The 24303-nt window shown below is 41.0% G+C and overlaps 1 protein-coding gene across 7 annotated transcripts in view; it reads right to left on the minus strand.

The window, feature by feature from the left end:
- Positions 1-2406: 2406 nt before the first annotated feature.
- Positions 2407-24303, minus strand: part of LOC133525636 (eukaryotic translation initiation factor 5) — a 51605-nt gene continuing 29708 nt past the window's right edge. For 2 of the 7 annotated variants that reach the window (XM_061861953.1, XM_061861955.1), the window contains exons 3-13: positions 12409-12517; positions 10809-10945; positions 10077-10287; positions 9413-9530; positions 8678-8864; positions 7927-8025; positions 7290-7428; positions 7012-7171; positions 6039-6246; positions 5677-5856; positions 2407-5396 (exon numbers count right to left, since the gene is read on the minus strand). In XM_061861953.1, coding sequence (XP_061717937.1) covers positions 5289-5396; positions 5677-5856; positions 6039-6246; positions 7012-7171; positions 7290-7428; positions 7927-8025; positions 8678-8864; positions 9413-9530; positions 10077-10233 — 1356 coding nt within the window. In that variant the 5' untranslated portion in view covers positions 10234-10287; positions 10809-10945; positions 12409-12517 and the 3' untranslated portion in view covers positions 2407-5288. Of the gene's footprint in view, positions 5397-5676; positions 5857-6038; positions 6247-7011; positions 7172-7289; positions 7429-7926; positions 8026-8677; positions 8865-9412; positions 9531-10076; positions 10288-10808; positions 10946-12408; positions 12518-13756; positions 13848-24303 lie in introns of those variants that run through there. The other 5 variants (XM_061861958.1, XM_061861957.1, XM_061861956.1 and 2 more) reach the window with 5 other exon arrangements.

Below are 24303 nucleotides of genomic sequence, written 5' to 3' on the forward strand. Positions count from 1 at the left end.
AGTGTTTAGTTTAAAACGATTAGCATACCTACATACGCGTATGGACGGGTTACTGTTAAGAATTACTTTAAGCGATAATGAGCTTTGCTCCCACACTGTAAGGACGTTTATTCTGAACTAAGATGGTAGACAAGATAGTTCCATTGATTTAGTGAGATGATCGCTAAAAATAACTCGCGCGTGTTATATCATCGAGTGATTATTGATTCATTCGTTAAGTATGCAATTACCTAATTATGCATAACGCATAGTTAGTTGACAACTAAGACATATTCTAAACGATTAGTTAAATAGGTACATACGTATAACATGCTGGAATAACTGTATTATAATAGGTAGAAGCGAATTATCGTTAAAATTGGTATCCGGCTCGAAGGACCAACTGTCGTCATTCAATTCGGTCCGACTCGTGCGGTTATGGAGGCCTACCGCGAAAACCGAAATTCGCAAATTGCGGGGATCTTTCTCTTTTACCCTCACTAAGACGTAATTAGAGTGACAGAGAAAAATGCCCGCAATTGACGAACTTCGATTTTCGCGGTTATAGCCATGACACCGATGTGAATCCGCACGCCACTTCAGTGTGTAAGCAAGACAACGCTATGCGTGTATATAGCGAACCTAACTTCAATACTGAGGGCCTACAGAGAATCACCTTCGACGTGTTGCCTCTCTGTCACACTTACGTACGAATTTACAAGTGCGACAGATAGGCAACACGTCGAACGTGGTTCCGGGTAGGCCTTCTGATTATTATGGCGTGTGCGGGACATATTTGTTAAATTGTTGAAAATCGTAAGGTTGAAAAAGTTAGGTACATAACATAAGAATAGTAACCTCGCATGCCGCTTATCAGCGTTTTAGAATTTGCATTTGTTAATTATAGCATTTAAACTTAAAACCAATTTGACTGATTGCAGCTTTCATAGGTGCTTTACTTAACCCTTTACCAGGCCAAGGGATATATTTCACCCACATCTTATATCGGTTACCGTAGTCAGGTTTTAACTCCAAACCACCTACAAAATATTTTGTCAATCCCTGAAAATATTATTTTATGATCTTCATTCACAACACGCTTCTAAATTGCGTAATATATCTTTGGCAGCCGTTTAAATTCACTTGAACGCTAATTTCAGTAAACTACGGATAAATTCGAACACTTTTCATAATTTCTATGAAACAGAAGTACATAGGTCGAACAATTTTTTGATATTTTGTAGATTTTGAGTGTTGAAAGCTAATGTAATCGGAAACATTGCTAAATATTCATGCATTATTGTGTATGACCAGAATTAGGATGTGGGTTGACATTATCCCATGGCCTTATTAGAGTTTAACTGTGTGGGAGCTATATTTCCCATGGCCCGGTAAATTGTCTTGTCATGTCATAAAAACTCACGTAAGTGATTTTTTTTCAGTGATTGATATAATGTTTCGTAGGAGATTTGGAGTTAAACCTTGACTATTATAACCGATATAAGATGTGGGTGGAATATATCCCTTGGCCTGATCAAGAATATAATAAGACAAAATCTAGTATGACAGTTCATTACTTAGACAGGCGATGGGATAACCTTAACCCACATTTTTATTTCTGGTTTAAAGGAAGATCTCCGACGTTCATAAATACATTTTTTACAAGGCGTTCAATACGGTTGCAACAGCATATAAAGTACGTATTAAGACACGCTGGTTCTTCGGGGCCTGGTAATTCGAGACACATTCGTCAGATTCCTTTTTCGCCAGAATAAATTATAGCCTATTTTTTGTCGGACGAAAACGGACTTTTGATCAAATTCCGCTTTCGTCAGGATAAATTATATCCTGTTGTTTTACTGACTAAAGCGGAATCTAATATTTAGGTAGGCGGTTTCCCTCCGGTTGACTAAGTAGAAATAGTAAATGATTATATGCCCACCGATTCAACCAACACCCATTGATTATATCCACATATAACGTAACTCGAGGATAAGTTGATAAAAAAAAACATTGGGAACCGCCATAATACTTAGAAATGTCACGCACTCCAACATATTATATTTAAACACTATTTGAACATCAAGTGTCAAAAATGCATTACTTATTTCAGTAGATATTTGAAAGTTTGTGCTTGTGAAAGTGAAACAAACATGACTGCATCAGCTGACCTGTCTTTCCACCGCGACAGTTTCAATTTGTATGCATTGACTTTTTTTTTACATGTTGGCTACCGTTCCTCCACCCACCAATGGTGCGGCAGCTGACGTCAATGAGGATTCATTACACATCGCCCTTAACCACTTTACCGAGTTATCGCCCGGGATGCGATGACCGACGAAATTTGCGCCTGGACCGTGGTCTATATATAGCGAATGGAGACAGGTTGAATTTGGGATTTAATAATAAGCAAATAAAACTCCAATATTCAGAATCCAAAAATGTATTGAATACAAAACAAACGCATAGTTGTCAGGTGGCAATTTAGATAGTAGTAGAGGCAGGCTACGCACGGCCGCTTTACCAAACTATATTACACTGCTGCGTTACTCAGTATATTTCTAATGACATGAGATGAACATCATTTTCATTACAATTCGGGTCTTATTACTTAGACTATAAGGTATATTTTAATTGTAAATTATGCTCATTTCAAATACTTTCGAACATAAATCCATGTTTTTAGAATAACTTACGAGTAATACGTGTTTCTTGGTATGCTTCCGATTCTCAACTGTTCTCATCGTTACCTTGTGCATGTGATGCAAACTGATATTCCAGTACCATCGCCCACACTTAATTGTCCATCGGTGGACCTTATTACAAAAGGCATAAGGTCCACCGATGGACAGTTAAGCGTGTTTCTGTTTCTACAATTAAACGTTTTAAAGTTTTTAGATCACACACATCCAGCAAGAATGAGAATATAAAAACCTTCCCTTTAACCTTTTGGACTAAATTAAGTCGTATACAGTGCAGTGTAACGCCAAAATTGCTAATGATTATGGCGTATGTTGTCAAGTTGTGTAAGCGAAGTTTTTGACGTATAGGGAGCACAGGAGATGTCAGATTTTTGGCGCGAAGCGTAAATGTGATTTTTATTATTCCGATGTAGCCCACAAGATGGCAGAACCTACTATGCACAAGAAAACACTTGACGTGTAAATGTGCCTGTTTATGGTTCCGATTCAGACCACAAGATGGCAGACCCTCCAACGCGCACGGTCCCTATACATGGCATTAAAAATGTAAATTAAATGTATTGTATTTTTAATAAGTTGCCTAGAAGACAGATTAATTTTTTGTTATATAAAAACATAGATGTAGTTACCGAGTAACGCAGTACTCGAGGCTTGATAGGAAATAAACTAACCTAAGTTACATACAAGTGCTAAAGTGCGAGCGGTGCCCAGGAAACTGTATTGCGATACCAACATTAGAGTTACCTTTACTTGGAGTATAACATCAGATCTTAAACGCTTCAGCTTACAATGTGATGAAACATGAAATATGGACTGAATCTGATCATTTCGACACGTTTTATTGTTAAGTATAGGGGGTAAAATGTATTAAAATTACAGATGTTACGATAACTCCTTAGCTGCCAGCGACTATAGATGTTTTGTAGGAAATAAAACCTGTAATGCACTTTTTTGTAAACTAAGTCCATTTTCCAATGACAATGCGTTAGTTTCCTCGCCGAGCCCCGCGCGCCATTTCCCTGTACAATTAAATCTAAACCAATGTCTATCAATTTTATACATTCCATTAAAATGCTCGATCCCATTTTATTTGCAGTCATTTTGTGACAATCCGCGTGTATAAATCAGAATATAATATTAAATATATCAAATAAAATTATCTACATAGATACAGGAACGAGGTTTCGGTAAAAGAAAACGGTAGCGATCTAAGCCTAGCTAGGTCCAAGCCGGATCTAAGCCTAGCTAGGTCCAAGCCGGATCTAAGCCTAGCTAGGTCCAAGCCGGATCTAAGCCTAGCTAGGTCCAAGCCGGATCTAAGCCTAGCTAGGTCCAAGCCGGATCTAAGCCTAGCTAGGTCCAAGCCGGATCTAAGCCTAGCTAGGTCCAAGCCGGATCTAAGCCTAGCTAGGTCCAAGCCGGGCACTAGGTCCTACCCGAGCCTAGCGCCGCGCCTGCGCGAGGTCGCACACTCCTCGAAATGCTCCACGAGACGCACACGTACATCCATATCGACGGTTTAATAACATAATTCGACTCTCATAAATATATTTTTACAAGAATATCATCAAAAATGAAACGATTCATTGCATACAAATAAATTGTAGGTAAAAAATATGGATTTGAATACGGTTCGGCAATCCAAGCGAATAAATAATGTCTAAACGATCTTGTTTTATATGTGACGAGAATAAACAATCACCACAGACGGGGCAATTTGCAGTCGACTATAGTCACGGGTGTAGTAGATGAACGGTCGTGTTCAACAAAAACCCTGAACGAATTGCTGATTCGAGCATTTCAAAAGACCCGTCAAATACGTAACCGAGCTGAATATTCATGTTAGCCTCCTGTACATTATTTTACCTGGAGAGTTGGGGCTGATTTAACGTATAGTCTCGGGTCTTTTCTTATATTAAATTTTCGTTAGGTATTTGTTAACAAGTTTTAGGACTAAGACAAAATTAAAAAAAAAAACTTAATTTTTAGCATCGGTAAAAACTTGTATATCACTTCAATAAAGAACATATTTTTTACCAAATGTATGTAATGTATTTGGGTCGAAAACTCCATTTTCATCACATGAGTGTATTTAAAATTGTAAACTGGAAAGAGTTCATACAATGGGAATCCCAGATAAATAAATGCACGGGATTCGCGTGATGAACTAGTATTTGAAGTTATTTTGATATTTAATTTAAGGTTTACGTTTTTATAGGAACAATTAAATTAAACGGCAGCTGTACATTGCGAGAAATTAAGAAATCAGGTAATGACTCGATTAAGACGAAGGAAAATGCTGAATATTTTATAAAAGCGATATACTCGCACTTCTATTGCGACCTTTCAGAGCGTCCCGCCGGCCGGTGAACCGAATAAGAGTCAAATAGGGGGGAACCATTAATTCATCGACATCCAAACTACCGAAAGTCGCATATAATATATTTGACGCTACCGTCATGGATATAGAGATAAGGTATCACGGGACCGATACTCAACGGATGATTTTAGAATGTCTGTCGCGTTTGGGAGGGCGTCCACCCGGCCGCCCTGGAGGCTGGTAGGGGAGGCGGGGGCGGGGGCGGAGCAGCAGCAGCAGCAGGCAGGCTAGATGGCGTCGATGTCGAGGTCGTTGTCGTCGTCGTCGCGCGGCGCCCGGGCGGCCGCGGCCTGCGCCTTCATCGGCGTCGCCGCGGCGCGGTCGTTGTACTCGATCTGCAAACGTACACAGCGGTATTAACGACACAATCAATGATCAACGGATCGATATCGATTATAGAATGAATTTGTCAGCCTGGGGCGATCACCTCGTAGACAACTTTAAACACACAAAAGAAAAAGTGATCGAGTCCACCGGTGCCCGGAGCAGAGTCGAATCGGCGCGACGATCACCGTAAACACTGAGCCATCGGGGTCTCGGTGGTAACATATATGCAAACTTTAAAGGCTTCCGACGCCCTTTACGTTCGGTGTAGTAAAATGATTGCGGCCGCACCTCGAGCTCGCCCTCGTCGTCCTCGTCGGAGTCCTCCTCGGCCTGCTGCAGCCAGTCCAGGAAGGGCTGCGCGCGGCGCCGCACCTCGGCCGCCACCTCCTTGCTCAGCGCCTTGCGCGACGGCTTGTTGAACCACTCCACGATCGCCTTCTCCTCCACGATGTCCAGGTCGTACAGCAACTGTCAAAATATACCAGTATTCACGATTCGAAAATTTCTAAACTTCGTTCGTGGGCATATAATACAGCTTGTGGGACAGTATGAATCCTGTTGATTTTGGACGGTACGACAGAAACGCTCTCGTAGAGATTGTGACCTTGATGAAGGTGTAAACAGTATAGTGGGGGGGGGGGGGGCGGTACCTTGAGCGCGCCGGCCACCTTGGGCACGAGGGCGGGGTGCAGCGCGCACAGCACGTCCACGGCGGACAGCGCCGAGCGCTGCGCGCGCGCGTCGCCGTGCGTGAAGCGCAGCAGCAGCGCGCGGTGCTTGCGCACGTCGGCGGCCAGCGCGCCGGGCCGCACCAGCACCTCGAACAGCACCAGCGGCGCCTTCGACTTCACCTCCAACCTGAAACGGAAGCAGACGTTTATCGAAGGTTTGTTTTTTATAAAACTAACAAAAAAACAATTACATTCATTAATTCGTTTTATAATAATGAGTAAACGAAATGACTACTTTAACAAAAAAACATTCCACATACCTTTTTATAAACTTGGAAATCTTGCTATGACTACTGTGTCGGAGCACACACAATACTGACCGTTCGGCCTCGTGCAGCAAGTCAGTGCAAGCCTTGGTGGAGGTCACGTCTCCGGCCGTAGCCTTCTGCTTGAGGTTCAATAGAACAGATCCATCTGCCCCTCGTGCCTGTGGCTGTTGTGTCAGAGCACACACAATACTGACCGTTCGGCCTCGTGCAGCAAGTCGGTGCAGGCCTTGGTGGAGGTCACGTCTCCGGCCGCAGCCTTCTGTTTGAGGTTCAATAGAACAGGTCCATCTGCTCCTCGTGCCTGTGGCTGTTGTGTCGGAGCACACACAATACTGACCGTTCGGCCTCGTGCAGCAAGTCGGTGCAGGCCTTGGTGGAGGTCACGTCTCCGGCCGCGGCCTTCTGCTTGAGGTTCAATAGAACAGGTCCATCTGCTCCTCGTACCTGTGGCTGTTGTGTCGGAGCACACACAATACTGACCGTTCGGCCTCGTGCAGCAAGTCGGTGCAGGCCTTGGTGGAGGTCACGTCTCCGGCCGCGGCCTTCTGCTTGAGGTTCAATAGAACTGGTCCATCTGCTCCTCGTACCTGTGGCTGTTGTGTCGGAGCACACACAATACTGACCGTTCGGCCTCGTGCAGCAAGTCGGTGCAGGCCTTGGTGGAGGTCACGTCTCCGGCCGCGGCCTTCTGCTTGAGGTACGCGTAGAACAGGTCCATGCGCTGCTTCTCGTTCTTCTCGCTGTCCTCGCTTAAGGTCATCGACTTGGCGCCCTCCGTTAGATCTGAAAACACATATTACATTATTATTACATTATTGTCTTGCATGCGCGCGTTGACGTCTGTCCTTCTCGCGCCGCGGAGTGAGTGGGACGGGTGCAGTGTGAGTGAGAGAACATGAACCTTGCATGCGGGCGCGCACGGCCGCGTCGCTGACGTCGACGGTCCAGGTGCCGTCGTCGTCGTCGTCATCGTGCTTATGCTTGTGCTCCTTCTTGCTCTTCGGCGTTGGCGCCACTGGGGTGACTGGCGTCTCGCTTTCCTGTAATATTATAAATGAAACATCTTTATTGTTTCATGGTAGATCCTCGCATGGTAACTTATAAAATCCTGTTATTTATCTAAACATGACGTTCCACAGGGAAAGGTATCTTATGGCGGTTGGCGCTTACATCGCGTAGCATCACAGTATTAGAGAGTCGTTTTTAATAGAGTAACTGTCCCCCAACCAAACCCATAAGGAAAAACCTGTGGAAAATTTAAAATGAGACGATACAATGATTGTATGGCGTCGGATAGGTTCGTGTGACTCTTCAGCATAGACACTAAGCTTTCTTTATACTTGTCGTTCCAAAAATGACAATTCCCGGCACTCTTACTTTGAATCAAGGGCAAACACTGATCATCACTTTTATACCATAAGGAATTGATTTCTGAACGCTCTACAGTAATTTTATTAAGCTCGTGTTCAACAATCAACTCCCATTACTCAAAAATGTATTCAGAATAGCCCCAGTTGAGAGTTAGTTGGCATACTCACAGGCTTGGCGTCGCTGCTGTCGTCGTGGTTGCCGTTGGCGGCGCCGGGCCCGGAGCGCTTGGAGCGCTTGCCGCGGTTGCCCTCGGTTAGCGACGAGCCCTATCCAATGCACAAACATACATACGTTATTACCGGCTTTTGAAACTCACACACTAATGGCGTTATTAAAAACGCGCTACAACTGATCGCGCTGATCAAGGTCTCCGTCTCCGACGTGTCTTCGTCGGTCGGAAACAAAGAGAATTTTATAGCCACAGTAAATTTACTGCCTGCCTTTCGACACATTATAAAATATTTTAGAACGCCATTTAATTTTGATCCTTATTTTTTCAGTGATGTGTTAAATTTGTTAAAAGTCAAAAAGTGGCGCCACGTGGCGTGGGCGGCCAGTCACCGCCTGCCTCGATAACAGTCCCAATGCCTGCTGCGACCGGTTCATGGGTGCCTATTGTTGCGCCTGTGAACAGGCTCCAGCAGGCGCATACATGACAATAAAGCTCTCCAAGGGGACTCTACGTGTTGGATCTATATCCCCACGTATGCCTACCAAAAGACTGGGATTTAGAGGCCCGTGGAATCCAAGGAGATTCATATATTTTTTACTCCAAAGTATTTTTTCCAAATGTAAAAATAACCGTGAAAATAAATACATACGTACGACGAACGTACCGAGTAGCCAGAGATAGTTGGTAGCCGCAAGCCTTACAGCCCTGCGAGAAGGTGTTCCTCAACCCCAAGTAAGTTACTATACCTCAGTGCTGGGGTCCTTGGTGGGCGGGTTCTTCAGTATGAAGGTGTTGAGCTTGTGAGAGAAGTCCAGCGTGCCGTGGTAGCCGCAAGCCTTGCAGCCCTGCGAGATAGTGTTCCGCTTGGTAGACACGATCAGCTCCGTCTCCGGGTTGTCGCACTCGGGGCAGAGGACGAACTTGCGGATGAACCTGTAACAAACAACATATTTCACTTCTTTAAATGTCTAGACCAGCCATAATCAACTTTTTTAAGGCCACAAAGTCGGTTTTGCCTTGTAGCTCACGGCCACACACAAGATGAATTTGCTTAAAAAAGGTAACGTTCAGATGGCAATGTTATATATCTATTCCAGGCTCACCTGGGGGGGCAGCCACCTAAAATTGACTTGAATAAAAAAAAAACAGAAATATTAATTGTACTTTCTTTGTATCTGGGACAAAGACAAATTCACAATTCACTTCCTAGATGCGTCAGAATTTTCATTTTTAGGGTTCCGTAACCTAAAATAGCAAAAACGGATGGTATGTTTTAGACCTATGTTCGCGTTTTGAAAGTTGTGTTTAATCAGGTTTCGAATCGATAAAGTTACTATAGAAAGACCTCAAGATTGCTATTTATATTTCTTGTCAACCGTAATATGATCTAAAACAGCGATATTTTTTTTTTCAAAAGCTCTGCTGGTCCTGCCCTGCCCACTGTACCTTAAATATCATTAAGTCATATTTCAGGTACGTACCCGTCCAGCAGGTCCTGCAGCTTGGCCGAGTCGTGGGATCCGTTGACGATGAAGCGCTCGTTCTTGTAGTCGAACTGTGTCTGCGCGCCCAGCTCGCACCCGAAGTATTTCGTCGGGTCTGTAATTTAAAAAAAAGGTATTTCATGCGAAAACGTATTTTGCGTCCTTGACCCCGTTTCTATATTCCCCGTCAAGTTTTCTTGTGTTTCTATATTCAATGAGTAAGATATCCGATTGTCATTTTTGAACCGTCAGCCTCAAGAGGTCGAACTTCTTCATCACAAGAATTATTCGAATTTTGACTACACTCGTTATAATTACCGCCTTACCTATATCCCTCATGACGATTATCCCGTGGGTCAACTTAAACTAAATACTGTTATTCCTAAGATTTATTTATATATTTTCTTGTTTCTCTTCCCTTGTCCTGTTTTTCTTTTCTTGATTAGTTTTTAAGACTTGTCTGCTTTAGGATATGGAGGTACTCACATGATGACCTTGACGCCCTTGCCTTGACCTTGGCAACTTGTAGTAACAACGAGGGTAGTCTGACATGTAGCAGGGCGACAGTGTGCTCTGGCGTCCTTGAGCATGTTGACCATGACCTTGATGCCGTGCCCTTGACCTTGGTATCTTGTAGTACAACGAGCGCAAAGAAACTCACATGTAGCTGGCCGGCCAAGAGCCTTGGCGACCTCAGGCATGTTGACAATGACAGTCTTGATGCCGTTGCCTTTTCCCTCGACCTTGGCGCAGATGCGCGGCATCTTGTAGCGGTAAAAGGCGTCGGCGACATTGCGGTTCACGTTGAGCGAACCCATGGTTGGTGCTTATGAATACAACTAACTAACTAAACCGGGCTGTACCCACTGCTTCTGAAACGTAACAGTGCAAATCAGTGTCAATTTATGTTGAATTTTATTCAGGACCAGTTTGGAATCAAACAAAAAATGTAATTTTATTTTGGGTTTTGAGTGTGAGATCCGGTTCGTCTCACAAGAATTTCCAGTTTCGTGCCTTTTTTCTACTGACTAATTTGCAATTTCATACAATTTTTGTACAATATTCATACTATTTTTGTTGGATCTTACACACTCCCTCCCTGATTGGACAATTTGGGTTTCCCAATTTGGCTTGGCTTACTCCCTTGACATCGTCACCAAAAACAGGAGTCTTCAAACTTTTGCTAAGAGCCAATTTCAATAGGCATCACCCGTTTTTGGAATCTCAAAGAGCCGCAAATCCTGTATTCAGTGTTCTTAGAGCAAGTGTTCTTTTTATTGGCTTGAAGAGCCGTAATTGTGCCTGCAAAGAGTAGCATGCGAGTCGCGAGTCTCGGCCCAAAAAGCAGCTTTAAAAATGGATTGTGTACAGTAAGTATGTGTATGTGACATACCTTGTTCCGGGCTGGGAGTGCTAGCGGGGCATGTGGCGCGGCGCGTCACGGGGGCGCGGGGCGCGACAGCGGGCTGCAGTCACGTCTGCCGCAGCGGCAGCAGCTTCCGATGGCGGTTACTGCAAAATTTTGATCTTCTGAAACAGAACACGCACCAACGGTGCTTCCAACGGCTACTGGACGCCCGGCGACCGGGCGAAGGTCGGGTGTGGCGTCTGATATGTACAATGGATCAAAGACAGACGAGAGTCCTTGACGAGATTTTGTCTGGACATTTAGTTTATCCTTTTAGTTATTGTGGTTACATAGATTGTTACATCAGATTTATGAGCATATATCTAAGATGTATTGTTGGTAATGCTAAACAGATAAAAAAATTAAATTATGGCAGTTTTAACATGCTCGCTTTCCTTCTTCATTCATCACACCATATCTATGATTTGGTAAATGCAAGAAAACCTGAGTTCTGCAGAGAAAATGGCTGTTTTATTTGTAGGATTTGGGGTATCATCATTCACATCATCACATCGTCATTTATTTCTTATTGTGTATTATTCTATATTCGCCACTCGTTTTTTATTCATCTTGTTCGGTTATTGTCATTATTCATTATCGACTTTACTCAAAGTCTGTAACTTAGCTCTCTCTTAATATGTGTATATTTGTTTGCTCTCATTCTTAGATGATGATAGCAAAATCGAATGATTAACTTATAGAATAAACTATGAATCATGCATGCACACAGAAAAATACAACTATCACAAGTGGCATAAATAATTGATAGCACGTGAAGAACGATTCTCTTTTTGAAAGAATTAAAAAAAATTACAGCTCCCTATTATCTCTAATTCCAAGGTTGACCCCTTGTTTTGGGGCTTAATTTGATGGGCCAAATTTAAAATCCCTATGTATAGCGCTGCAGTTGACTCTCATTCTTACCTCTCTTCTAAAATTGAAGTTTGCGGCAGATGCGCTCGGAATGAGACCTAGCCGGTAAAAATATTGCGGGCTGGTATTCTGTGCAATTAATTCTCAAAACGCGAAACCTATTAACGTCTTTGAGGCGGACGAGAATGGCTTTTTGTTGGTTCTTTCCAAAGCTGAATGAGGAGCTTCTCTCTTGCCTTAGACGACTAAAAGTAAGTACTTTAGCCCTTATCATGGCAGGGGCGATTTAGCGGCTAAATGCGTCACATATAATGTGGTCTATATTCAATGAGTAAGATTGACAATTGATTGTCATTTCTGAACTATCAGCGCGGAGGGTTAAGTATTATTGGACGTTCTTCATCTTTAGCCAAAGAGTATCCATATTTATGACTTATGCAACAAAGGGATGGTGTCATTCTTTTCTGGTGTTTTCCAGTCAAACACTGAGTTAGTTGGATGCTAGCCCAACACCCATGCCTCTACCAACCTCTTCGACGGTTATACGACCCGAAACTGGGAGCTGAGCATAGACTGTTTTGTCGCAACCAATTCCTGTATTATTATTTTTTGGTTCGATGTACAGTGAAGGCAAGCACTGATGAGTCTCCTTGCACTATTCCGCTTTCTCTGTCGTGCTACAGTCACAGATGCGGGTCGGTCAGTACTGTACCTGCGAGCAGTAGTGCTAAGTGTTGTGTGAGTCATGCACGCTCGACGGCAGCCGGCCGCTCTCCTCGTCGCGCCGCACCGACCGCTCTCCTCGCACTGTACTGATGTCTCTGTAACAAATGCAAAACGACCATTAAATAAAACTGCAGAAAACTCTTAAATAATGCATTGGAACTTGAAATTTCCCGCTTCATATCAAACTAACTTAAACGTTTGTGGCGGTGACTTATGGAGCCTCATTGAGCCCACCGCAAAGCATTCGTATACGTGTCGTTTACATACTGTCCGAAATGTTGCCGCGAAGTGTAAGTAAAGGATGTACGGTCAGCTGCAGAGAATAAGTACCCCCGTGCATACAAAATTTCTAAGCAGGGGGTACCCCCCCTGTTTTTCTCTGCAGCTGACTGTACTGTACTGGAAGTTTTCTAAGATCATGTCATTTGACAGTAAGGAAATTAGAGACATCTCATTTTGTTAAGTTATTAGAGATACTTTTTACGCGAAGTCTGATCGGTTACTTTTGATGGTGACTTTACCTACTACCTTGGTGAAATTTTTGACATTTCCGCAGATTGCAGAAACAGACAAATTTAGCTGAAAAATTGTTGGTAGAATAAGTCGAATAAAATAGTGAAGAATGTTTTTTTAGTCTCCTTGCAAGGTACAAAGACACAAACAATACATATAATCTATTAAACAATCATTATAATATCATTCGTTGACCCCTAATCACCATCTTGCAGCTTGATTGTGACATGACACTTGACAGTCATTGGGTCACTGCATCCATCCTTTGTACTTACTACGAGATTACGTTATCTAACTACGTTCTAGTTCAATTTTATCGTGCGAGTTATAAATACAACATACTATTCCTTGTTGTCGTGATAAACCACAAATATAATTTCTTCAAAAGAAAATCCAACATTGGTTGTGATATCCCTAATTCCCTACTAATATATAAATGCGAAAGTATCTCTGTTTACACCTAAGTTACTGAACCAATTTAGAAGAAATTTTATATGACATTTGAGTCGCGGGGAAGGACATAATATACCTACATTTTATCACGGTATTTATCTTTCTGCGCGGATGAAATCGCTAACTAACGCGCTTATACTTATGCTATATTTTGGAAATGGCTTTATAACGACCACAAAAATGCTATACCATAAAATTATGATTTATAAGTTCTTGCTCCCCTGCATAGTTAACCGTAACCATGGCAGCGCGTGATACTAAAAAGATAATTCATCCCGATACTCACTTCGGTGGCAACTACGTAAATGTTGACGCAAGCAAAAATCCGCACAAAGCCAGTAAGTAGGTGTAAGCAAATGTTGACAGACCTGATAGTGAATGGAGCTTCCATATAATCTGATAATGTCACTACTGACGTCAACACGGCGAAAGGTATAGGTTCGGATTACAACCAAAAACTCTCCGGTAGCTAACAAGTCATTTACTTTTAAAGTAAGTATATGTAAAATAAAAGTGTAAGTATATTATTAGCTACCGAACGCTATACCGTGCCGGCTATATCACCCTTCATGTAGAATATGTAGATTTCACAACAAGTTTAAATCCAGGAAGGATTAAAAAAGCAATTTAAAAACAACAAAAAGGTGGTATAGCCGTACTTGTGAGTAGCAAGTGGTTGTTTAAATTAAAAAGTGTTGTCAAACGTCGCTATCGCGCGGCAGCCTTGGTGGAAGGCTCGTGATTGGGCGGCGTGCTGTTTAAAGTGCATGCGTTTTGATACGCAGGAAATTCACGCGTTTTATGGCGATGCGAGAATTGTTCCAACTGTGGCGCAACTAGTAACTTGCAGATTATAGCTGTCAAAAATGTGAGCTGAAAGTTTTTAATTTATCACGAGCTTTGTCGATCTTTACAGAAGGAAAAATGTCCTAAAATATAATAGATTCACATTAAAAATCCAAATTAAAAAGAAAAGTGGTGTGGACAACTTTCCGTAACATGGCCTATTTATAACTGTATATTAAGGTGTTCAAAAACATCTAAACAAGCACTCTATAGCCTTGACAAAGTCGTGTTTAGATATTACATAAAGAAAATAATGTATCATTGTTATGAATCTACGTTACGCTGTTTACACACCACGCGTGTCAGCTGAACAAATACTACAACAGAGAAATTATAATGTACGCCATTAGGCGGGTCCACACAGAGCGACCATACGCGCGAGGCAATGTTCTCGCGCACAAACCGGCCAGTGTACGGGCGTGCCTCGGCCGAGGCGCTGCGCTCAGGCGAGGAAAACGCACGCCGCCGCCTCGGCACGCACGTCTACACTGGCCGGTTTGTGTGCGAGGACATTGCCTCGCGCGTGTGCTCGCTCTATGTGGACCCGCCTATTGTAGGGGGCACGTCACACGGAAAGTCAATTGCAGGTGACAAAACAGACATAGGGGAGGATACTTGAATATGTGACGTCATGGGTCACGTGGTGGACGTGAAAAGACTAGGTATTGTCAATGTGTGTTTACGGAGATAATAAATACAGCTACATTTCTTAAGCTTCTAATGCTTTCAACATTTCGGAGCCGAAACAGTTTTAAGAGTAAATTATTCGTACGAATATCGGCTTTAGAGTCGAGTATCTAATGCAATCAAGTTTTACTTGCTTTTGAGGGATTTCAGTGGTAAATGACATTCGATAAGGCAATAGACATTCAGGTAAACAAATATCTAATACATCTAATAATTGATTATAAGGTCAGGTCAGACTCGAGTGGTAGTCATGTCCGTAAACAATATTTACGGGCTCCTTTAGGAAAGCGCACGGAAAGCGTTAAGATATTATAACTGACACTTAATTGTTGACCAGTCTTTTATCTCTTTAACGCAACATTAAAGGGACACGAGAAAACACAACTCGTGTTAGGTACGTTTGTCAAGCCCATCTTTCAACGACTCTATTTTGGAGCCGAGCGCAGTCCAATTAGCTGGAGCAACCAAGAAGCCGCACTGCGGCGCCCAGGCAGAACATTCTTGTTAGTCGCACGAGACGACTGTTGGCCAAACCAGTGTATTTTGAGGTCAATATTAAGGAATAGACTCAGTTTTGAAACTTGACTTCAAACTTGGTAGAAACTTGGTCTCCTGATGGAATTCGAGAATTTCTCTGGAGGACTCGAAATTTTGCATCAAATTTCAATCACAATTGAGTCCCGCAGTCTAAAAGGACTTGCCCGAAGCCTCAAAAAATCAAGTCCTACAGGTGTTGAGTCTTGTGGAGCTGGCATGAATTCTCCTTGTAATTAAGAATATGCCTTAATATTCTTTAAGAGTTATCACAAACTCCAGTAAGGTCAATACGTAAACACTTACCTGCTTGACCTTTTTATACCATCCCTCCAAGATCCATAACAAGTATACGTGAAGTTACACCTTTTTATTCTGGCTCGTTGCCTTTGATTCGCCCGAGCTCGGTTAGCGATTAGAACAAAATCCCAAGATGGAACAAAGTGGAAAACCGCTCAATGGATGCGGAGAACCGCCTAATGAAGAGTAACACGCCACAAGAAGTAAATGGAATCATACCTAGTTTTAAACCGTTGGTTTCTAATAGTGTGTTTTAATTTTGGTTTCAGAAATCAGCTGCAATTTTCTTTATGGCCTGGTGCGATATGTGGTGGTGGTGTGGGAACTATATGCAAAATTTGCAGTGGCAAAATCGTGAACTTTCAAGCGCCCAAGTCTTCACTCTTCATATTATTTGACAATTGTAAAATGATTAGTGTCCCATATGTATGTTCATTTTCACATGCATTGTTCAAATTAAATTAAATAGTAAGTCGACCAGCAGTACTCACTGCTTATCATGCATACGTAACTCCCACACTGCGCTATAGATTATGTTCTGGGGAAATTCGACAGATCGAAATTTGGCTTTTAAAGCACAAAGAAAATGTTTACGATCTGTTTGCGGGCTAAGGGAAAGTGATGATTGCAAACGTTTCTATATTGACCTGAAAATGTCTATATATATTTGAAGTTATGTATGTAAAGTTAAATAAACATAAATTCACTGTCATTAATAGTATTCGTCAACGACACAAAATTACTTGCACAAATTCAGACACAGCCCTGCGTTAAAAAAGTGTATTTGGCATGGCGAATACATTGTATAATAAGTTATACAATGTATTCGCCATGCCATTTAGATTACAAGCCGTATCTCTATTAAATAAGATAATTTTTGTACAATATTTGCATGCCCAATAGCACTGTTCGTAAAAATGTATTTAAGACCCACCTGACTGTATTTTAGCAAATAAATGATTTGACTTTGACCCATAGCGGCCCGGCGGGCGCCATTGCCGATGTCGACACTAAAAGTATGCAGCGTAGTTCAAAATTTGATTTACCCAGGTATTATAAGTACAAGAACGTTGCATAATATTGATATTTTATGCAAGTTTAATTTAGAGAATTTGCACGTAATGCGTAAATCCAAGCACTAAGCATTGAGCAACATAAGTAGCAACAAACAGATCCACCCGACCCCAATACTGTATGTATCTATTGAAGTTACCAATCACAAGCAAATAATAAACTTGTCCACAACAGAACCTAATGGACTCTCCATTAAGCCGTAATGGATTGACATAATCGACAATCCATTTGCAAATCCCGTCTTAGGTTTCCATCGATCGGGAATTGATGTAGGTAGTTTACATTGTTCATTGTGAGAGATTTCTGGTAGCTTAGGTTAAATATTTATATAAATACAGGTCCTGAAGAATTGAGGAATGAATATTACTGTTTTTGACGTATTTAACTACTGTCTGCATGTTTCTTCAAGGTGATATGAGACATTCATATAAGAGTAATATTATTTTTCATTTCTAATATTACTCGCATGTTCTGCCCATGTCAAAGCTCGACAAGACGTTCCACTGGGACTTGCCCTTAAATAAAACATGTAGCAAGTATTCGCCCCGCGTAAACTCGCTGCTCGATATGAATCGTCTCTTTGCGCGTAAATCGGATAATGCTTAGTAAAAAAGTCACGTATATGAATGAGATAAATAACTTTGACAACATTTTTACGCTTTATATGTGAAGAGAATAACTAAGCGTCTCATTTTACAAAATCGGCTCGCACAATATAGATTGCCGAAGAAGCTTTAATATTTAAACTGAATAAAAAAAACTGCAACTAAGCTTCATTGAGAAGCAGTTTAGAACATACAAAGAAGAAACTGCAACCCCAATTTGACACTAAGACCTCGTCGACTTAAAACATGTTATATATTTTTTTATACCAGTACATTTGTAGCGTTTCCACGCTTCATGTTTCCGATATTTCCTGCCAATTCGACATATGAACAGTAATCGAGCCCCACTGAAGACGGTCGCTTTGTGTGCTGCCCGGAAGCTAAAACTAACAACACACATAGCACTGACCATTGGTATGCCTTAAGTCGATGGAATAAGGTGCAAAATAGGCAGTTGACAGGTAATGATGTTTTGACACCCGCCGGATACTGATACCGAGTCGGCGACATGAAACTCATCAGGGTTGCTATTGTCAATGCACACAGAGTCCAGCCGGAACTGCGTAATGGGACCCGCGACGTGCTAAATCAGAGACCGTCTATCCTCATTCTCCATTTGGAAAAAGAGAGTCAGATCCTTCGAATTTAGATGCTTACCTTGATTTAAAACATGTCTAATTTTTATTTATTTTCAGTGGTATATCATTACCCTGCATACCACAGCCCTATAATTTTAGTACAAACTAGCTAGTGATATTGCAGAGGGAGCTGGATGAACCAAATTTTGTACAGAAGTATATTTTCAGAGTAATTGGCAAAAACCCGCACGATGACCATTACTTTTTTCCTTTGCCCCCTTCTAATTTCCTGGCTTTGCATCCCCTCTTACCTGTGTAGGAGGAGATAGGATGTACTTTTATATGTTAGAGAACCTGTTCAATAATAATATAGAATTGCTTACTAGGATAACATCGTAAGCATCCTGCTGGTCGTATTAATATTGACAGGGCGGGCGGGAGCACTTAGCTGGGGCTCGAGTTTTAAGTGGTGGAGAAATCCGGTTCATGCCCGGTATTCGCATAAGACGAACACTTGGCCAAACCAGTGAACCGCGATCTTAGCGAACATTATTAAGGAGTACACTACACTGTTTTTAGATTTGGATATATTTCTTTTATTTCTACTCTGAAACACGAGCTCTTTCGATCCTAATAGGAAAAAAGTGTACCAATATTTTTATTTCCATTTCCTTACTATTTTTCATAGATTTTATATGACGGTAACGGAATGGAAGAATCGAAAAATGTATGGAATTTTTGGTACAGATTTTTTCACCTATTCTATATATTCGAATCTAAAAGTGCAGGGTAAACTATAAATAAAATGGCCAAGGTCCAGTTAATGCATTCAAATACGGTAAAAATTGTATACAAATGTATACTTTGTTTAATGTTTATGTAATCAGGAAGACTACATATACCGGTTTGTTTTAGTTTTCGAATCGCTTCAGTAATAAGGTTAAAAAGATGAAAGTGAATCTGACAAGTTTTAACAACAATATAATTTTATCGGTTGACAAGTTGACAGCCCGTGCTAACTTAGTCAGGGTCTTAGGGTAGGGTAAATCTAACTTGTGGCTGTTTTGATAAGCAGTTTATTATGAAATGAAACTTCTAGTTTATCTATCATAAATGAACTTCTGAATATTAAGAATATTAGACAATTTATTTTGAAAGTACAGTCAAAAGATTTAATTTGTGACCCATTTGGTACCTTGTCACAGTGAAAAACCACATGAAAGTCGCTAGAGACCTCATGCTATTGTCACCGTGACATACGAAATGGGTCACAAATGAAATCTTTTGACTGTACGTATTATAACATTCTAAATACGAATTAGACTAAGTGGAGGCTTACAGCCCAAACCTTGAAAATTAAGGAAACTATACCAAATTTTTATCAAGCAGATACGCCTCCATCAAAGGAAAAATGGAAAATTCACCGCTTCCGGCAGGACTTGAACCTGCGACCTTTAGAAACCGTCCAATCGCTCTTAACCAACTGAGCTACGGAACCCAACCAGAAGCGCGCGAATCTATCCATTCCTTCCTTTATGTATACACGCTTCGAGTAGCGCCTAGCGACATCTACCGAAAGACTTCCATTTAACAGCACCGGAGTCTCAAGTTATATTGAGAATTCACAAGTAACAGTCTTTAACTTTCGTAGTTCAGTTGGTTAAGAACGATTGGACGGTTTTCAAAGGTCGCAGATTCAAATTCAAAGCGGTGAAATTTTAAATTTTTCTGAAACTATTTAATGTTAATGACTTTAATGAGTGACCGTTTGTTTCTCAATAAATAAATAAATAAACTAGGTTTCTGCCCATACAACAGTGGCGTGTATGCAGTACCGGTAATGGCGATGAGAGAACGTGTCAACGACTAATCGGGTGTAAATTGACTAGTCGGGCAACAAAGAACACACCCCTGATTACTTATTGCCGTTGTCATCACACATAGAATTTGAAATCCTTAGAATGGGGCGAAAAGCAATTGGGTTTAGGCCCATTTCCTTGTATTTTCGGTAGATTTCTGCTCGACTTAACGTCATAAAAAAACTTATTTCACCACATGCAATAAAAGTAGATCTCCGAATAAATTTAAAAGAAGTAATGACGTAAATATTTGACAACAAAACCGAAAGTATTAGGACAGACGAAACCATTCAACTGTCTTGAAGAGACACGGTCAGGTAACAAACAATAGAAAATGTTTGTAAAACCCAGTAAGTAAAACCACAATCCTTTTACTGGAAAAAGGGATATTCATAAGCGAACAATGGACACTTGAAATTATTCTTGAAGCCTCTGGGGCCTGGAAGGACTCAGGCTACGTATTCCTAATGGTTACCGAGTTTTCGCTTACAGCAAACCAATTAATGATATCTGAATGCGCACAACAGATGTAACGAATTAGGGGACCCTGCTTTTCCTCTTGTGTATATTTTTCCAAATAAAATACCTATTAGTTTAATAATGGCGAGTAATAGTTCGGCAAGCAACATCTGCGCCTAATGTCAGCAGTTAACCACGACGCTCTGCAAAGAGTACAACGACAAAGAAGAAGAGTTTAAGTCATTTTAGATACAAGCTTTTATCGCTGACTACATGCAATAAATAATTAATAATTTTCTTTCAACAGTTAATACTCATTAACACAATTCTAACAAATTCAAATACTACACACAACAACATTGCGTTTTAGTGACAGAGTTCCTATGGCCACCTCCGGTCTCCATTATCAGATCAGCTCGATGGTACCATAATATTGCATTGTCACCCAACTTGTGTAATAATGTCCTATAATATTTATTTATTTATAACTATGATAAAGCTACAAGTGTGTAAAACAGCGAGTGATACGCGCTTGACCGCTTGACGCATCAGTGCCACCGTTTAGACTTGTAAACTTGTAAATTTTCTGTTTATGAAATGAGTCCTAGGTCCCAGTTATATTGGCTAGGTCGAGTACCTATGCGGTTAAAGCCTGTAAAACTGAACACAGCGCTAGGACGCCTAAGGCCCACAGCGGGGAGCATGCGCGGTGCTAACTATCGATTGACGCTGTACTTTACTCCGTCGCAGACTTTAAAAAAAATAACGCCCTCGTAAACGGAACTTGACCTATATCTAGTTATGACAGTAAAACTTTATTGTATTAAGAAATTACGTGGAAAAGTTAACATAAATTAACGAAGGGGGCAATGTTCAGTCAAAATTGTTACTAAAAAATTTAAAGTTTTACAAGACAGTTTAGGTATTTCATTTAGGTATAGCGAGATTAGCAAGTAAACTAATAAACTAGCACCTCCGGCACGCACGTCTATGAGCTTTTTTGGCTATAAAAAAGTCGCTATACGCAGCAAGAGGTGCTAAATGTGTTGAAATAATGCCTAAGTTGTTTCTTATATTTCTACATATTTATTTGTCATTTGGTCTGCAAAATTATTTTCTCTCGAAGAAACACTTTTTCAAGAATACCAATAAAAATGGCCTGTGTCTGTTTAAGTCAGGGGTAAAAACAGGACTGTGGGTCCACCCCCAACAAAACGGATTCAAGAGAAACAAACCGCACATAATACTCGAAATTTTTTAATTAAAATTCACCGAAACGGAATAAAATGTAACAAAAGTTTTAAGCCCTGAAAATACCGAGGGCGCATTTACACTCGACTGCGTTTGGACAATTATTAACTGATGGCACGAGTTTTGGAAACTTTAAGCTGAGATGCACTAATGATGGACACTCCGTTCTTATTCAATTATCATACATCTATAAATTGAATAATCAAATAAACATTAATGTTCATCATTGGGTCCTTGCCCTAATGTTAAAGCTCGTTTTTATATCCCTTATGAGTTGATCACAGTTCGATTGATCAAATTCCTTCCACATTAATTCACATCAGCACAAAACTGGAACTAAAGCAGGATAATCGGGTTGTTTTAGCATCACGAATATAAAGCAGAGCTCAAATGGATGAAAACGAGCCCTAAAGAATGAATTTCTAAATGATAGCTCTATAACGTTTATGCGATTACCAAAATGCGATCCGCAAAATAATGGAGCCATAAGATTAATCGCATAAGCCCGGATATCCTTATGGCTGGGCCGGAGCGGCTCACAATAGGGAAAGACATGATTTTATCTCAATTGCTTACCAAATTTTCAGAGTTTTTGAATAACCTCAAAACCCTTACCACGCATTCGGAGATCAGATCAGTAGACTAACATCAGAGTCACCGAAGTTGGTAAGATCACTAATCTTTTGAGACCGAGTTCGACACAGTTTTCCGAGCTTAAGAAAATCGAGCCTTGAGCCGAGTAAGTTCTCTTTAAGACCTTGAAAATTGTTGTTAAAAATTTTACACTCCTGACAAGACCCGAAGTCTGTACATATTTTTTTGTTTCTTCTGTCAAAGGACACAAGCTTCGACGTAATAACTGTGTCAAAAACAGAATAGCGACATGACATAACCTCCTGAGCCCCAGATTCCAAAACGTAATTTTAACTTTGATTAAATAAATCAAGGTTCCAAATTCATAAGCGAAAGTAACGATTCTGGGATTTAGGAGGTTAAAGATGTGGACTATAGACTGGAGTCGCCTGATACTAACAGTCGCGGTAAACTGGTGCAACAGCAAAAGTTTGCATAGAATAGAGCATAAGAAACAGCCGGGCAATTTTTATTTCCTAAACCATATTGCAAAGACATGGTCCACCGGTGGTCAGTTAGTATTTAGTATGAATACTAAATTTATTTTATTTTCAGTAGCTAGAAATTTTAGTACTGGTAACAAATTAGAAGGTAGCAGGTAGAAATAGTGGAAATAACCGTGTTGGTGCTATTTAGAAATGTGCTAGTTTTATGTGCTATGCTACGCTTGAATTTGTCCCGCATATGACTAACGTAATAGATCGCGTTTATTTGGGAGCGCTATTTAGACCGTTAGTGTCAGTAGCACGCATCGATACTGAAATAAAGCATAACATAATTATCAAAATTCAACGCAAGATTTCTCTTCCTTTTTTGCGCATGATATAGGTATGTAATATCCCCCTTTAAACATTATTTTATGTCAAGTATCTGAAGAAAGAGAAAATGGGAGATTATTTAGCGTCCCCTTTTAATAATACGTCTAAGTTTACTCCGTACCAATTTTGCAGTGACAGAATGAATATGAATATATGACGACAGCCCGTTTGTCACCTATTTGTATTGCTTGGATTAAGAGAAGAATAACTTTTTAACCGCTTAGAATTTTACATCGAGCGTGCTCGTGTTGCCGCCGGAACTATAAGTTACACGAAGTTTTGTCTTATTTATCAGACTACGGCGAAATGCGCTGCAAATTGTACCTATGTCTTATACATCAGTCTACGGCGGTTATAAGGTTAAGAAAGGTGGGCTCTATAGGGTCCAGCACTGGGTCATTTAACATCTAATAAGAATTGTGCCTGTTCGTTCGAATGCTTGTACAGTGTTGTACACTTTCAAAGTTCGTTCAAATCAAATTTGAAGTGTCAGTCAGAAACGTAACTGCTCCGTAACCTTCCCAGTGATCTCGATGATCGATCGGCGTGACTTGCAGAGTGCAGGAGTAATTCCATCGCTATCCAAGCGGCGGTCCCTCGGACCAGTCTATTGCGATCTCCGAAACGCCCAAACCAGGCTTCCAGCAACCTACTAAAAAAAACTAGACGGCAAATGCTTTATAAACCGTCTGTGTTAGTATGAGAAGAGGTCTGTAGTTGTGTTTTATGCAGAATTTATCAGTTTCAGTCTAAAAAAGACAAAGGTTATAGTTTTAGCTATTATGTGTATTGTTAAGTGAGACCCGTCGAAGCGACGTAACTACTGAGCCGATTTCGTGCTACTGGTTTTATTGGACCTAAATTTTACTTATGCTTAATGCTTATGCCAGTAAGCTCCAATCCGATACCAAAATAAGCGATAGTCTTTAACGTTTAACTTGTAGACAAGACATTTCACGATATTCGTGCCGTCTTGCACCCGAGTTCCTTAGATAAATTCGTGCGTGTCAAAAATTGTTTTCTCGGCTGCTGTTACTTTAACTCTTTCATTTCTTCTGCTTCCTTCTGGCCAGGCATAGTTTAGAAGGCGTAGCTTAGAGTGTTATAGGGAGTAGCGAGGAGTAGGGAGTGGAAACTCCTGGTATAGAGGTACTGCGGCGATGAGTTGAGAGAACAGCGATCGGAATACCATCCTTGTGCAGGGTGACCTTTATACTGAACCCATTCTGCCGGCAAGCGATGCGTGAAATTGGACGCGTTACTCTAAATCT

Source organism: Cydia pomonella, chromosome 15 (assembly GCF_033807575.1).
Source record: "Cydia pomonella isolate Wapato2018A chromosome 15, ilCydPomo1, whole genome shotgun sequence".
NCBI lineage: Eukaryota > Metazoa > Arthropoda > Insecta > Lepidoptera > Tortricidae > Cydia > Cydia pomonella.